Source organism: Tamandua tetradactyla, chromosome 8 (genome assembly GCF_023851605.1).
Source record: "Tamandua tetradactyla isolate mTamTet1 chromosome 8, mTamTet1.pri, whole genome shotgun sequence".
Taxonomy (NCBI): domain Eukaryota; kingdom Metazoa; phylum Chordata; class Mammalia; order Pilosa; family Myrmecophagidae; genus Tamandua; species Tamandua tetradactyla.
The window spans coordinates 78763291-78781210 of NC_135334.1; the positions used below are offsets into that span (position 1 = coordinate 78763291).

Below are 17920 nucleotides of genomic sequence, written 5' to 3' on the forward strand. Positions count from 1 at the left end.
AGTATCCCCATGATATGGAACCTGATTACTGGAGGCTTTATAAAGAGAAACTGGAAGTCATAGAAATGAGAAGAGAAAGGATATTACCATGTGATGAGAGGCAGAAATAAAAGTCAAGAACCCCAAGGATTGCTAGCAGCCAGTATCAGAAAGCTACAGTTTTCAGGGAGAAATCAAGCCTTGATGATATATTAATTTTGGAACGTTCTAGCCTCAACACCGTCAGACAATAAATTCCCATCATTAATCCAAATGACTGTGTTGCATATGTGATAACAACTCTGGAAAGCTAAGATACCATCACTTCTGCCAATTCTGTTGGTTATGCAGACTAACCCTGGTTACAATGTATGATGGGACTGTAACAGGTAAGGAATACAAGGAAGCAGGAATCATTGAGGACCATCTTGTTATCTGGCTACCAGTGTCCATGTTCAAGTGGTTTATCTATGTGAGGGCCCGGGAATATACCGAAAGTTGTTTCTCAAAAGGCAGCTAATTCTCTGCTGCAGGTGGCATGGTCTTATTCTTAAAACCTCAAGATTCTTGTTTCTAGTTCTCCCACTGGGGTTTGCCATTAATTCCATACTATATCTTGTCCCATCACTGACACCTCCAATGAATTAGGCTTTCTGTATTGTATGGACCCAGTGTATTAGTTAGGGTTCTCTAGAGAAACAGGAAATATCTGTAAATACAAAATGTATAGAAGTGTCTCACATAGCCGTGGGAACAGAGAGTCCAAAATTCTTAGGGCAGGCTGTGAAGCTGATGTCTCCAATGAAGGTTCTGGACAAACTCCACAAGAGAGGCTTGCTTGCTGAAGCAGAAAGAGAGACTGCCTCTTCTGAATCCTTCTTAAAAGGCTTCCATTGATTAAATTAATCACTCATTGCAGAAGACACTCCCCTTGTCTGATAGCAAATGGAATCAGCTGTGGATGTAGCTGACGTGATCAGGATTTAATCCTGTGAAATGTCCTCATAGCAACAGACAGGCCAGAACAAACGGGTACCACCACCTGGCCAAGTTGTCACATGAGCCTGACTATGACAGTTATTCCCTGGTTAACTTGGCTATGTACTTCACCTTAAAACCACACTTAATTTCTAAACAGAAAACACAATTATGAATAACAATGATGACAGTGGGCATCCTGCTCTTGTTTCTGACCTTAGAGAGAAAGCTTTCCATTTTTTAAGGTGAGTCTCTTGCAGATAGCATATATGAGCTTTTCATATATGACCTCATCATGTTGAGAAAGTTTCCTTCTGTTCCTAGCGTTCTAAGTGTCTTAATCAAAAAGAGGTGCTGGATTGTGTCAAATGCCTTTCTGCAACAATTTAGATGAGCATGTGGTTTTTTTGTTTTTTTCCTTTCATTCTCTTTATGGTGCATTATGTTCATTGATTTTCTTATGTTGAACCTACCTTGCATATCAGGTATAAATTGTATTTGATCATGGTGTATAATTCTCTTAATATACTGTTGAATTCAGTTTGCTAGTATTGCATTGAGGATTTTTGCACGTGTATTCTAAGAGATATTGGTCTTTAGTTTTCTTTTCTTTAAGTATCTTTATCTGGCTTTGGTATGATGTTGGCCTCATAGAATGAATTAGAGATTCCTTCCTCCTTTTCACATCTTTGAAAGAGTTTGAGCAGTGTTGGAGTTAAGTCTTTGGAATATTTCATAGAATTCTGCTGTAAAGCCATCTAGTCCTGCATATTTCTTTGTTGGGAGACATTTGATTACTGACTCAATCTCTTTACTAGAAATTGGTTCATTTAGATATCTTATTTATACTTGAGTTAATGTATGTAGTTTTCGTGCTTCTATGAATATGCTCATCTAGTTAGCTACTTTATTGGTATACACTTATTAATAGTATCCTCTATGATTAATTTCCCCTTTTTTCTGATTTCCATTATTTATATCCTCTCTCTTTTTCTTTTTATCGATCTTGCTAAAGGTTTGTCTATTTTATTGATGTTTTCAAAGAACCATTTTTTGGTTTTGCCAATTCTCTCTTTTGTTTTAATTTTTCTATTTAATTTATCTCTACTCATATCTTTGTTATTCTCTTCCTTCTGCTCATTTTGGTATTAGTTCCCTCTTCTTCCAGTTTTGAGGTTAGGTTTCTGATTGAACTCTTCTTCTTTTTAAAAATAAGTATTTAAAGCTGTACGTTTCCCTCCATCACTACCTTTTTTGCATCATATAAGTTTTGGTATGCTGTATTTTCATTTCAAATTTCATTGAGATTTTCTCTTTAACCCATTGGTTGTTTGAGAATATATTGTTTAATTTCCACATATTTGTGAATTTTCCATTGCTCCCTTCTTTATTATTTCTAACTTCATTTCATTGTGGTTGAAGAAGGTACATTATATGATTTCAGTATTTTTTAAATTTATTGAGGCTTGTTTGTGACCAAATATTTAATCTATCCTGGAGAATGATCCATGTATAATCAAGAAGAAATTTTTATTCTGTTTTGGCTGGGTGAATTGTTCTATACATGTCTTTTTCTTTTTTAGATCTAGTTGGTTTAGAGAATCATCCAAATCTTGTGTCATTTTCTGCCTAGATGTTCTATCCATTATTGAAAGTGAGGTGTTAAAGTTTCCTACTATGAATATTCAACCATTAATTTCTCTCTTCAAATCTTTCAGTATTTCCTTCATATATTTTTGGCTATACTCTTACGTACGCATATGTTTATATACTTCTTACATCTTCTTGTTGAATTGTCCCCTTTATCAGTATATAATGACCATCTTTATCCCTCATAACTGTTTTTGACTTGAAGTCTATTTTACCTGACATTATTATAACCATTCCAACTCACTTTGGCTTACTACTCGCATGGCATATTTATTCCCATATTCCACATTAAACCTACTTTTATCTTTACATTTAATGTGAGTCTCTTGCAGATCGCATATAGTTGGGCCATGATTTTTATCCTTTCTGCCAACCTCAGCCTTTTGACTGGAGAGTTTAATCCATTTAAAGTTAATACTGATAATGCAGGACTTTCTTCAACCATTTTGCTATTTAGTCTTTGTATGTGTTATACCTTTTTTGTTCCTCAATCCTTTCATTAACACCTACTTCTGTATTTGTGGTTATGTGTTTGTGTGTGTTGTACCATATCAAGTCCTATCTCTTTTCTATTTGGATATATATTTCTTCTATTTCCCTGTTGTTACAATGGAAATAAAATCTAGCATCTTAAATATATAATAATCATATTTAGTGTCACACCTATTTGACTTTAATAGCATAAACATATACTTATCCTATAAACTTGCAGTCTTTTGTTCTTGTTATCACTTATATCTTTGTACATTAGATGTCCAAAATCATAGATTTATCATTATTTTTATGTATTTGCATTTTACTCCCTGTAGGAGGTAAGAAGTGGAGTTAATAACATGCAATACAATAACACTGATATTTGCAATTATCCAAATTGTTATTTTATCACAGGTCTTTCTTCTTTATACCACTTAAAACCACTGTCTAGTATCCTTCCCTTTCAATCTGAATACCTCCAGTTACCATTGCTGTTGGGCAAGTAGTGGTGAAGCACCCCTGCTTTTCTTTATTTGAGAATGTCTTAACCTCTCCTTCATTTTTTAAAGAAAGTTTCACTGGACATAAAATTCTTGTTTCTTAATTGTTTTCTTTCAGCATTTTAAGTATTGAGCTTTCTTGGCATATAAAATTATTGGAAAAGGAGAAAGAAATATTCCTTTTTTAGGTTCATGTGAGTTTGTATCCAAGAAATCAACATGCTTGCTCAAGAAAAGATCACTTTTTAAAGGCTACCTAAATCTGTTACTACCCGGACAGAAATTCAATTTAATATTTCTTTTGCATATTTGCATTTTCCTTAATTTTTGTGTAAAAATATTTGAGTTCTTGCTCTTATTTTATAAATAAGATTCTTATCAGAGCAATATGAGGGTATTCTATTCTCAATAATCAGAGTTGTTTTTCTTCCCTTTCTTGTATTTCTATTTTTAGGGCATAATTTTTCCAAATTAACTAAAAGTGACTTACAAATTTGAGACGCTAGATGAAATGGACAAATTACTTGAAATATACAATTACCAAAACTGAGTAGAAGACATAAAAATCTAAAGATGACTACGTGGGTTAATAAACTTGAATATTTAATTAATTCATTTCCATGAGGAAATCTCCAGGCCCAAATGACATTAATGGCAAATTCTTCCAAATATTTAAGGAAGCAATAACCAATGCTCTTAGTGACTACAGAAATATGAAATATTTTCAAACCTGTTTAATGAGGCCACACAACCTCAGTAACCAAGACTTACAGCTCACTGGATGAGGAGCTTTGCTAAGTGGGGAGCTTTCGTGCAGGCACCCCAAGTATCTGGAGAGCCACAGAAGTTGCATTCCCTTTAACCTATTCTAATTTTACAGCTCCTTTGATTCCCCTCTGGATGTGATCCCTTAGCTGGCGTTTTGCACTTGAAAGTGGAAATGACTTTAGGTATTCAGGTAGATGAGCCAAAGACTTTTTCTCCTCTGTGTGACTGGATTCAGACTGATGGCTCATTAAAAATTATGAACAGAGTTTTTAATTTCCAAGTATTAAAAGAGATTATGAAAAGCTTTATGAAATTGTACCACAGTTTGGTAATGTGTTTACAATTAAGGACAAAGTTGGAGAAGGCACTTTCAGTTTGTTTATTTGGCCACAGTACAACTACAAGTAGGACCAGAAGAGAAAATTGTTCTAAAACACTCAATTCCAACAAAGGAATTGCAGCTCAATTTCAATGTGTTACAGTGGCTGGAGGAAAGACAATGTCATGGGTGTCATGGGTGGTAAATGCCATTTTAAGAAAAATGTGGTTATTGCTATACCAAATCCAGAGCATGAATCATTTTTGGACACTTTTAATTCTCTTTCCTTTCAAAAAGTGTGGAAATACATGTTTAATCTGTTCAAAATTTTGACACATTCATTATTTTGGTATTGTTCACCACAATGTTAAGCCTAGCATTTTTCTTTTTCATTTTTTATCAATTTTTAAATTAAAAAAATATTACAGGAAAGAAACACAAACACTTTTGACATAAGATCATTCCATTCTACATATATAATCAGCAATTCACAATATCATCTCATAGTTGCATATTCATCATCATGGTCATTTCTTAGAACATTTGCATCAATTCAGAAAAAGACAACAGAAAAATAAAACAAAAACAGAAAAAAAAAAACAAAATTTTACATACCATACTTCTTGCCCCTCCCTTTCATTTGTCACTAGCATTTCAAACTAAATTTGTTTTAACATTTGTTCCCACTATTATTTATTTTTATTCCATATGTTCTACTCATCTGTTGACAAGGTAGATAAAAGGAGTGTCAGACACAAGGTTTTCACAATCACACAGTCACATGGTGTGGTAGTTAGATTCAGTTGTCAACTTGGCCAGGTGAAAGCACCTAGTTCTGTTGCTGTGGACATGAGCCAATGGTAGGTGAATCTCATCTGTTGCTAATTACATCCGCAGTCGGCTAGGAGGCGTGTCTACTGCAATGAGTGACGTTTAACTTAATTGGCTTGTGCTTAAATGAGAGAACGCAATGTAGCACAGTCTAGCAGCTCAGCATTCCTCATCACAGCACTTGCAGCTCAGCCCAGGCCTTTGGAGAAGTCACCCCAGGGAAAGTTGTTGGAACCCAGGGGCCTGGAGAGAAGACCAGCAGAGACCATCCTGTGCCTTCCACGTAAGAAAAGAGCCTCAGTGGAAAGTTAGCTGCCTTTCCTCTGAAGAACCAACAAAATAAATCCCCTTTTATTAAAAGCCAATCCGTCTCTGATGTGTTGCATCCCAGCAGCTAGCAAACCAGAACACATGGTGAAAGCTATATCATTATACAATTATTGTCAAGAAACATGGCTACTGGAACACAGCTCTACATTTTCAGGCAGTTCCCTCCAGCCTTTCCATTACATCTTGACTAACAAGGTGATATCTACTTAATGTGTAAGAATAACCTCCAGGATACCCTCTCGATTCTGTATGGAATCTCTCAGCCATTGACACTTTGTCTCATTTCACTCTTCCCCATTTTGGTCGAGAAGGTTTTCTCAATCCCTTGATTGTAGGTCTCAGCTCATTCTAGGGGTTTTCTCAATCCCTTGATGCTGAGTGTCAACTCATTCCAGGACTTATGTCCCATGTTGCCAGGAAGGTCTGCACCCCTGGGAGTCATGTCCCACATAGACAGGGGAAGGGTGGTGAGTTTGCTTGTTGTGTTGGCTGGAGAGAGAGGCCACATCTGAGCAACAAAAGAGGTTCTCTTGGGGGTGACTCTTAGGCCTAACTTCAAGTAGGCTTGACCTATCCCCTGTGGGGTTAAGTTTCATATGAACAAACCCTAAGACTCGGGGCTCAGCCTATAGCTTTGGTTGTCCACACTGCTTGTGGGAATATCAAGGGTTCAACTTGGGGAGGTTGAATTTTCCCCCGTTAAGCCTAGCAATTTTTAATACAATAGGTATCTGAAAAAAGTACACATTAGTAGACTTTGGTTTGGCCCTAGGAACACATGATACAAAAACAGAATTTCTCAAATTTGTTCAGTTTGAAACTCAGCAGCAAAGTTTTTCACAAAATAAATCCCAGGTAATCATGGGAAATAAAATCTCATTGAGTGGCTCAGCACCTAAAGAGCTGAATCAGCAGCCCACCACAAAATCGTCTGTGGATGTGCTATCTAGAAAGTTAGCAACAAAAATAAAGCTATTTCTACAAAAGGTATAAATAGTGATGTGATGTGGAAAACTGCCCAGCTAACCTGACCTGTGCCTGTTATGCAACAGATACAAGTTGGTAGTATTTGCCTTTCAAAGGCAAGTTGCCTCTAGACCAGGTACACCTGGATTTAGGGCGCCAGAGGTCTTGACAAAGTGCCCCAATCAACTAAAGCAATTGACATATGATGTGCAGGTGTCACGTTGCTTAATTCGCTTAGTGATTACATATATATATATATATATAGAGAGAGAAAGTGATGGTTTAACTGCTTTGGCTCAAATTATGACAATTTGTGGATCCAGGGAAACTGCACAGACTGCTAAAATCTTTTGGCAAATCAATATTATGTAGCAAAGATATCCTACCCTAAGACTTGAGAAAATTCTGTGAGACATTCCTGGATATAGATTCTAAAACTCCCAAATTAACCTGTGATATACAGGGACCTGCTTCCCATAGCCCAATATTTTCCAGAAATGATTGACCATAAAACTTCCCATTTCATACATACACCTCAAGCACAGACTTTAGGGAATTCATTGCATAAAGGTAAAGAGGGTTGTGATGAAGATATTACCAGAAACTGAGGTGAGGTACCTCATGAAGTGTGCAGACTGCTTGAAAGTTCTAGTTCTAAATTCACTTCAAGAAAACAGCAGAAGAAACTTTGCTGAATCTGTTTTTTAAAGAGATGTGCTTGAGATTATGGATCTTTATTTAATGTTTACTGTTATGTTGGGTAACTTCTTTGTAATAGTCCACGTTCTTTGATTAGATACCAAGGCAGCAGCAGTAATTTATTTAAAAATTTTAGTATTTGCTCTTTGGGCTTGTTCTAAAATATAGTTGAATATAAAAAACTACTGCAGATTTAAGATTACTGAAGATGCCTAGGATAGTTCTTTGAACTAAAAAAAATAATTTTTGAATTAGCTCTACCAAAGTAGAATCAAATCTTTAGTTTTCCTAATTATTTTTCACTGCCATAATCAGAAACAGAAAGGTTTTAAAGTGTAGTTCATAAAGGTTCAAAGTGCAAGTATCAAAATTAATATATGTAGTAAGATTAAATGAGTCAAAAGACAAATTACTGGTTGCTTAAAATGATGAGCTACGTATACTTTTGGAAAACTCAAGTTGGTGCTGGTGCTCTAACAATTCTGTAGTTAAAGAAGGTAATTTTCTTTTAGAAGTATGCATTACACCTTTTATGAACACTAGTTAATGAGAAAATATTGGTCATGGGGGATATATCACTTAGAATGAATTTCATTTATCTATTTTTTTTAACATATTATGAAAGCATTTTGTGTTAATTGCCTTGTTTTTCTCAAGAATGGTTTCTCTTGATTTTTCTTCCCACTCTACCTTTACCTAACACATTCTCTTTGGAACATGGTGCTTACCATGAATTTTGGGGGTGCTTTATTAAATATTGCATGTGTTTACAGTTAAGAGCTTAATTTAAAACAATGAGTACACTAGTTCATAAGAGAAGCCACAGGACCAAGGCAAAAATTGTTACTGAAAAATACTTTTCTCTTTCTCTGAGTGTGTATGCTTTCTTACACCGTCTTAGATGTAATCAGGTACCTACAAAAAAGAAAGGGCACCACAAGATTCACACTTTTATTTGAGAATATTCCTCTGCCCAGACCCATCCAGTTCCCTATAGCCTGTTTTGGTTAACTTGGTCCTGCTCAGAGAAGGATGACTACTGGGGACTTGGGTAGAGAGATAATGAAGAGGTTGGGAAGAGAGATAATGAAGCAGCAAAGTAGAAAAACTTCCCAAGATAGAGGATTACATATTATTGCCATTCTATAGTGATGTGTATCAATGACAGTATATCAGAATTCCTATAGGAAATACATCTGGGAGGTGAATCTGCTGGGAAGTATCCATTTAGTAGTCATAGAATATGAAAACAGTTTAAGGATATAGAAAAGATATTTATTTTATTATTTTGAACATTTAAGTGATTATTTCTACCTAATCTATTTGAATAATACAGTGTTTTCAAACAGATGATTTTTATATTATATAAACGTATGTTGTCTATAAACTATTACCACCGAGCTGCTCTGTTTTCTCATTCTGTATTCTTAAAAAAAAAAACTTGAACATTCTTGATTTTGCATGTTTAATAAAGTTAATCATTTAAATTTAAAAACAACCCAGCACACATTACAAGGAAGAAAACTTACAGGTTTATATAACTTGTAAATATAAGTGCTAAAGTTCTAAACAAAATATTGATGTCATTATTTTAGTTCTTAATATTAACTAATTAATTAATATAAAAATGGAACCTAATAAACAATTGGGGCTTATTCCAGAACTATAATGTTAAATTAATATTGACACATCAATCAGTGTTTTTCTTATTAACGGAATAAAAGAGAGAAACCATATGTTCATTTTTAGATGAATTATTTCATTTTAAATTCCAAACACTACTTTGATAGATACTCATAATCTTACAGAGATGACAATAGGTTAGTAACTATTTAAGCCTGTAGATGACAAATTTAACAGCAGCCTTATAGCTACTGAATGGGATAGAAGGATTCAATTTCAGGTCTATCTTGTGCTAAAGACTATGTTATTCACAACTGCATTTTACTGACTTTTACACACCAGTTTTCTGCCTGCTTTGGTCAAATGTATTATAACCAGAATTGAACCCCCACTATCCATTTCTCAGCTACAGCCTTTAGAAGCCAGGGAACTTTTAATTTACAGAATCTTAGGAGAATCTCTTGGTTACTTGACATGTCTCAGACAAAGGTAAACAGTCAGTAGTTTGGGTAAGCATGACTTAAAAAGGTATTGTCAAAGAAAGCAATATTAAAAATAAATTCCAAGCCCTGTCACACTCATTTTATGCCATTTATCCAATACTGAAACTGCTGACACTCCTGTGATCGGGAAAACAGAACTTCCTAATTCCCTCATTAATTGGCTGTCTTGTCCATTTACATTCTTCTAAGTCCACTCATAGAGGAATCAAAGCTTTCCTAGACACCTTGTCATATATTGTTATACTGTCCCCAAATGTCAATATTATAAACCTGATATGGATAAACAGACTTTGTTTTAACCTGTCATACCTATGCATTATTTGTACTATAGTATAAGTATATAATGTATTGTAATATATGCGTAATTTTTATAAATAGGTATGTTTACTTAATATTACTAATAATTAGAAAAACAAACAAGCAGAAATGACTTTAGGCAAGTAGATTGCCATTCAAAATTTTCCTAACTTGAGAAGCTTTCTAGCAGAAACTACAACTTGGAACATGTCTGCCACTGACTAGTTTGCTGTTTATTTTCATTAAAACTGATTGCATCTCAGCATGTTTCAACAGGAAGGCTTCCTTTCTCTGGTTTTCATTCTTTGTAGCTGTCTGCTCTGGAATGGAGCAATAATACATTAGATTTTTATTATGGGAGACTGACTCTGAGCTGAAGCCCTGGGCTGTCGGGCTTGTTTTCATTTGTTCTGTATGCTTAGTACAATGGGTTGGCTCACTGCAAGACAAACATCTAGATTTGCTGGATTTCTGCTCAGTATAGCTTTCTGCTCTAAAAGGAAGGTGTACCACTATACTGTATTCCCTCTTATTGTTTCCACCATCCCATGACTACACTCTTACAAAGTAGGGGCAGATATTAAATTGTGGTCATACTGTTCTCTGCTTCTTTCCAAGAAATCTTTTCATTCTTGGGGGAATTTCAATTCAGCTTTCTACGTTTCTTTAAATTTAATTGGCATTTACTAAATGGATTTATAACTTCACTTACAACATACTGGATTTCTGCTGAGGTGGAGGGGAGCAGGAATGGAAAAATAATTCCTTTAACAATGCAATTTATGAAAGAATTATGCAATTTCAGTTTATTGCAAAAAATATTTTTAAAGTACCTAGCATAAAAATTCTGAAGTTGTGTATTCAAAATATTTTTAGGCAAATGTTAAAACCCACACATGTGGATAAACCTTCATAAATTATGAAGCTGAAATTGAAGTCCTCTGGGAAATGAGATGTCTTTAAATGTTTATAATTCAGTGGACGCCAGCCCCACTGTTCACATGTCCCGTCAGAGAAAATTTGTTAAAATTTGAGGATTAGGCGGGCCGCGGTGGCTCAGCGGGCAAGAGTGCTTGCCTGCCGTGCCGGAGGACCCCGGTTCGATTCCCGGCCCCAGCCCATGTAAAAAAACAAAAAACAAACAAACAAAATATAATAAAAACAAGAAAATGTTTCCCTTTCTTCCTTCCTTCCTTCCTTCTATCCTTCCTTCCTTCTCTGTCTTTAAAAAAAAAAAAAAAAAAAAAAAATTTGAGGATTAGTATTGAGGGATTTTTTTTCATCCTGTTCAGAAGTTTTCTAATTATACTTCTAGTTTTGACAAAACTAAATTTACTTTTACTCCAATGAGGGACCTATGGGAACTCCATCTGTGATACCCAAAACAAATTTTGTCATTTTCTTTGGAAAATCCCCAGAGAAGCCAGTACATGTTGTTTATTTAGGGTTCCTAACAAATGCAGTGCACTTGTTTCTGCGTAGTATAAACTCTGAATGAAGATTTAAAAATGTCTGGCACAGGGTGAGTTTAGGTGATTCTAAAGAAAAAAATTATAAGATGTACAAAAAATTCTACTACTAAGAAGGAGGAATTAGATTTAGAGATTGGTTGAATTAGGAAGGCTCTGAATTATCTTATTTCTGAAACTCCACAAATTGTAGATATTTATAAACTGCCTCAAGGAAAGAGAAGTGGGAACAAAAACATATAGGTACAGAGGAAGAAGACTTGATGATGCTGATGTGACAACAGGACCATGGAAAAAATGTTACAGGCAAGCAAATTTGTGTATAATATTAAAAAAACTTCTCTACTCTTCATAAATGGAAGAGAAAACTGTAGGAAGAGTTAGACTTCTACCACTAAAAGTGATAAGTGCAAGGGTTGGAAGGAATCCCCATGATCGTGTGGACCAATTTCCTGTAACACTTATGGCACATGTCATTCTCCCTTTGCTAATACATCTTATGACAGCAATCCCATTTTCTTACTGAGAATTCTAACTGTACAAATGACCAACATCATCTGAACCCAAAACTGCTTTTCTGTAACTTTCTCTTTGCTTTATATGTATGTCCCAGGGCATGTAAAATGAGTGCAGTAAATCACACATGAAGCAATTATTTGCTTCTATTTCATGTATGTTTCCCAGTACTAAGTATTGTTGCTTTCATTTTCAAAATCTTAAAAAAATTCAGTAATCATGTTTGCCTTCCTCTAGATATACCCTTATTTTTCAACATGCATACTAATTTGTTAAGATATTTATGTTTCAAACAGCAGGACCACCAAAAAAAGGAAATTTTGGTATTTATTCATTCATTTATTGCTAATTCATTCATTACACACTTTGTTCTTGAGGCAGTCACTATTTTAAGTGCCAAATGTAATGTGTGAGCAAACTAGATGCAAATTCCACTCAGGACATGTAGATTTTATATTCTAGTAAGGAAAAACAGGCCATAATAAAGTGATAGAGAAAAGGAGAGCTGGAAATAAAGATGTATAATGCCAAGATTTGCAGGAGAAGGCACAATTTTAAATCAGGAGGTGAGGGAAAGCTTCACTTTTGGGTAGACACTTAGTAGGCAGCTGAAACTGTTGAAGGTATGCACCATGTTACTATCAGGGGAAGATCATACAGGCATTGAAAATTTCAAGTACAAAGGCCTAGAGCTATGTTTGTTGCAAGCACATGTTTGCTGCATTTGAGAAGACTCCAGTAGATTCGGGTGGACTGGGAGACTCAGAGTTAAAATAGTGGGAGGCATAATCAGAGATTTAAAAGGAACCTAATTGTGTAGGGATTTTAAACAATGGCAAAGCCTTTGGCTTTCACTCCGTGTGAGATGCAAGGACACTGGAGGTGTGTAGGAATGACTTGGCATGATTTTACTGTATTAATTTTATTGAGCAAAATATTGGTAATAATTGCAATGGTTCTATATATTTTGTGTGCTATGTTTCAGGCTGTGCTGAAGTGTCCTTTGTTTTTTGATTAGTGGTAAAGCATCTTATGGTTGAGCAAATTGAAATTTATAGGTGTTAAATTTACAGGACTAGCAATTGATAGAGCCAAGGTCTGAACTTCAATCTGTTTGATTCCAGACAGTATTTTTACTTCTTATTCCAAACAAAAAGCATGTTGCTCAGAACTTCTGTTTTTAAAATGACAGCATGATTGTTTCCCCTAATGTATTCCTATTTCAGCACAGATTTCAAGAAGTTTCCTCCACTGAAAAACTCTGGAAAGCAAGAGGATCTTCCTTTGGGAGGTCTGTAGAGCAGAAACAGGATGTGGCTTGTGTTCCTATGTCCGTGCTCTGTCTTTCTCTTTGACCCACTGTGGCTGGTGCTTTGAAGTCTGGGCAAAAGAATAGTATTGCAGAAGCAGTGCAAGCAGTGCCATGTCATAGAACACAGAGAGGCTGGCCTGCCCGAACTACCTTCAAGTCTGTACTACGCATATGCCATTTGGTTAACGTATCATCCTAAAAACTAGGAAAGGAAGGAAGGAAGGAAGGAAGGAAGGAAGGAAGGAAGGGAGGGAGGGAGGGAGGGAGGGAGGAAGGAAGGAAGGAAGGAAGGAAGGAAGGAAGGAAGGAAGGAAGGAAGGAAGGAAAGAAAGAAGGAAGGAAGGGAGGGAGGAAGGGGAAACGATGAAAGAATATTACCATATTTAGAAACCATAAAAATAAGTTCAAGATTAAATATGGCATAGATGCAATGTTATTTCAGAGATAAAATAAATTTGCAATTATGTCCATGTTTTTCAGAAGAAATGAAATAAATATTGAGCACAGGATGTTCTACAAAACAAAGAAGAATTCATAGGAACAAGAAAGGAAATTATATCAAAACTTTTATAAGTAATTATAAAACAGGAAAAGATTAGAACACATGATTTTTAAAGCAATTTCTGATAGGCAAAGAAGGCAAATCAGTCAAATTGAAATATTAACCAAAGATGTTCAGGTATTTTTGGCTATCAGAAATGTTGCCACATTTCAAGACTTCCTATGCTTCATATAGAACTATTAGTTTTCATTGTTTTTATATATTGTGATTTTTTTCATGACTTCATTTGAAAGTTCTCCACTGAGTAAAACAAATTTTAAAAGTTCTCCACTGATTAATAAAAAAAAAAACAAAACAAAAAAACAGCAATTTGGAAAACCCTAGGCAAAGTCTCATCAGAAAAGGGAAAACAGAAGTAAAATTAGAACTTCAGAAGAGACTGTTATATGGGGGAAATTACAGTATAACAGAAGGATAAAAAGTAATTTGTGGAAATGCAATAAAATATGCAATAATGTAAGAAAATGAATAACTCAAGTTGATAATCTAAAACAAGCAATAATAGAAGCAGGAATTTTTAAAAATATCAGGTAAAGAAGAAATTTCTAAAAAAAAAAACACTATAGCTTTTATACTTTTAATCAGGAATGATTTCAGGATAGAGCCATGTCCCAAAAGATAGAAAAGAAGTGGAAAGGTAACTGCTGCAAAACAGAAATGAACACACTAATACAGATTCCACCTTCACAATACAATATTTATAAATATTGGGACAAAAAGAAAATAAAAATATATGATAATTTATAGATACCATACTGATGTACATAGAAATTTGAAGAGACTCAATAGAAACTATGAGAATTAATTAGAACTTACAATGTCATTGGTTAAATTTAAATACTATAAAAGTCATACATGTTTACCAGCAATAAAAAATTAGAGATACAATGTAAAATTCATGTAGCTCTGTTTTATAAGATGTAACATCATATAACTGTCTGGACTGTGAGATTTCGGTTCTTGATAGCTCTGATTTGTAAATCCAGACATACTAGGTATAGGCTTGTATATATATCAGACTAAGTGCCATAATATATCTGCATAAAATTAAATACTCACATAAATTTATTGACTATAAACACAGTAGACATAAATGAAAGGACTTTTGGAGGAAGGGCAATATGTGGGGGGAGGGGAGAGAATTGGCATTATTTTAAAAGGTGCATAATTTACATATTAGTTAAGGGGGCAAAATAAGTATTACTAATTGGTGAAGGAATATGAGGAAGTATATGTATACAGGGTTTGCAATGTAAAACAAAACCAGTCTAGGGCTTTGTCACTATGTTTTCATTCTGTTGATTCAGTAGCAGTCCCAGGAACACTGAATAGAATCCTTTTCCTTTTTTACATTGTGCAAAATATTTGTTCATCTTTTGTATCTGGCTGAAAATAGCCTTGCTATTCTTTTCTTGTATAGCACACTTCTATGGTTCTGAAAACAATATGCCTTCCAGTTGACAAAGATGTATGGGGCCAATAGCTCCAGTCTGACGCCAAGATTCTTCATCCTGAATGGGATTCCTGGACTGGAACTTGTGCACATCTGGATCTCCCTGCCATTCTGCTTCATGTACATCATTGCCGTGGTGGGAAACTGTGGACTCATCTACCTGATCATCCATGAGGAGGCCCTGCACCGACCCATGTATTACTTCCTAGTCCTGCTGTCCTTTACAGACCTTAGTGGGTGCACTTCATATGTCCCTAATATGTTGTGCATCTTTTGGCTCAGTCTCAAGGAGATTGACTTTAATGCCTGCCTTGTGCAGATGTTTTTCATTCATATGCTGACAGCCATGGAGTCAGGTGTGCTTATGCTCATGGCTCTGGACCGCTATGTGGCCATTTGCTACCCTCTACGTTATTCCACCATCCTCACCAACACTGTAATTACCAAGGTTGGGCTTGCCACCTTCATGCGAAGTGTGTTGCTTGTGGTCCCGTTCACCTTCCTGGTCAAGCGTCTTCCCTACTGCAGGGGAAACCTCATCCACCATACCTACTGTGACCATATGTCTGTGGCCAAATTATCCTGTGGCAATGTCAAGGTCAATGCTATCTATGGTCTTGTAGCTGCTGTACTGTTTGCAGGATTTGATATTTTCTGTATCTCCATGTCTTATACTATGATTATCCGTGCTGTGGTGAATCTGTCCTCTGCAGATGCTCGCCACAAAGCCTTCAGCACCTGTACATCGCATATATGTGCTATCGTCATCACCTATGTCCCAGCCTTCTTCAACTTCTTTACTCGTCGCTTTGGGGGATGCACTGTACCCCACCATATCCACATCTTTATTGCCAACCTCTACCTGTTGCTGCCTCCCACCTTGAATCCAATTATCTATGGAGTGAAGACCAAGCAGATACGTGAAGGAGTGATCAAATTGTTTCTTAGAGAGAAAGATACTTTGAATATGAGATAAATCTATGATACGTAATTCTATATATAAAATAAAGATAAAGAAAAATATACAGAGGGAGAGAGCAAGTGCAAAATTTAACAAACATGAGGTCGTGTCAGGAGAAATTACTTATGGATAGTTTGCCACAAAATTCACTGAATGATCAGAGCATTTAAATCTAAAAGTTCTAATGGATATTAGAAAAGAAAATAGAAAGGAAACAAGTATGTTTTATACACATAATATAAACTTTATTAGGTCTTGTGAATGAACTAGTTAGGATATCTGCCTTCAAGTAAAACTCTTAATAATTACTGCACTTTGAACTTGGCACTATGGCTAAGTATACAGGAAAGAGTAAAGTATGAGAGATAGCCTGAAGAGACTCCAGAAGATTGAGGAAAACACATACCCAAAGGGGCCATGTGTTACAGGGAACGACAAAGCACTTTCCCAGTATATCTAAGCTAAAATCCAGGGGTTTTACCATTCTCTCTATTTCATATTTTTATAATGCACAAAAATTATATAATGTAACAAATAAAAGCAATCTCTACCCAGGCAATTATTCAGATTCACATAAATATACCCTTGTGTGTGCAAATGAAGCTTGAATACATATGATCACCAGAGTTCATCACAATTTGGGAAGCATTCCTTGGAAATAATATCAAGCAGAATTTTGAAAGAAGATGGGTACTATTAGCCAGTGCTTTGAGTAGAATATTCCTAATTAGAGGATAGGAGATGTGAAGAAAATAATTTTCTTTGTCAGATGAGGACATCTGGGCTTGATTTCTTACTTGTCTTTCTCATAAAGGGAGAAACAGTTGAGTGGTCAGGAACAAAATGGAAAGGAATATCTTATTTAGGTTTCTGGTACCAGAAAACAAAAAATATGGTAGTGGAATGATAAATGTGGCATTCCAAAACAGCAAGAATTCATGAAAAGGGAGAAAGAATAATAGTATACCTAAGTGTGGCAACCAAAGGGTTTGGACCTCCTCCTTCAGGGGAAGGGTGGGACCTTAGAGCTGTAGCAGCCCACATGACCAGATCACAGGCATCCATTAAAACTCCCCTCCCTAATCACTGCTGGTAGCCAACTCTCACAGCACTCTGCTAAGACTCTGATGCAACAAAATATCACTAGATTCTGCTGCCTTATAAGTGACCACCACCTCTCCCACCACCACTGGCACTCTTCTGCTCTCTCTCTTGTGTGGGCAGAGTGCTGATTCTCATTTCCTGGTGGGCCACCATTGGGTAGAATTTCATCCTGTTCTTAAGTCTCTAATTAAAATTCATGGCTAATTTCCTGCCTGGCAAGGTCTTTGGTCTCAAGGCTATGCTGGGCTGGAAGTTTTGGTGAGACAGCCAGGAGACAGAAGAGCTGCTGGCCATAGGGGGCATGAGTCTAGAGAAAGGAAACTATGTGGGGGCAAAACGAGCCTGGCCTGCTTCCTTGATGTGGGGAAGGATTGTCCACTTGTTCGACTTCACTGCAGCAGCTTTGTTGTATGTGGTATGGCCAGCTACAGCAGAGTGTCTCAGAAAGATAAAGAAATCAGTAGATTTGAAGGACGCATTGAATGAGAGACTACACTATGTGGACAGGAGTTTAGAAATATTAGCATGCCAGTATGTTAGAGTAAGAGAGTGTAGACCTCACAAGTGGCAAGTGAGGTGTATCCTGACTTCCCCTGAGTCGGACCCAAAGGACTGTGATCCTGTAG

At 35.9% G+C, this 17920-nt stretch overlaps 1 protein-coding gene and 1 pseudogene across 1 annotated transcript; both read left to right on the top strand.

Moving 5' to 3' along the window:
- The first annotated feature begins 346 nt into the window (after positions 1 to 346).
- On the top strand, positions 347 to 7300 carry LOC143645202 (cell division cycle 7-related protein kinase-like; annotated as a pseudogene).
- A 7942-nt stretch (positions 7301 to 15242) lies between these two features.
- Positions 15243 to 16205, top strand: LOC143643589 (olfactory receptor 52N2-like). The gene has a single exon (XM_077112198.1). The coding sequence runs from the start codon at positions 15243 to 15245 to the stop codon at positions 16203 to 16205; it is 963 nt and encodes a 320-aa protein (XP_076968313.1).
- The last annotated feature ends 1715 nt before the right edge of the window (positions 16206 to 17920 follow it).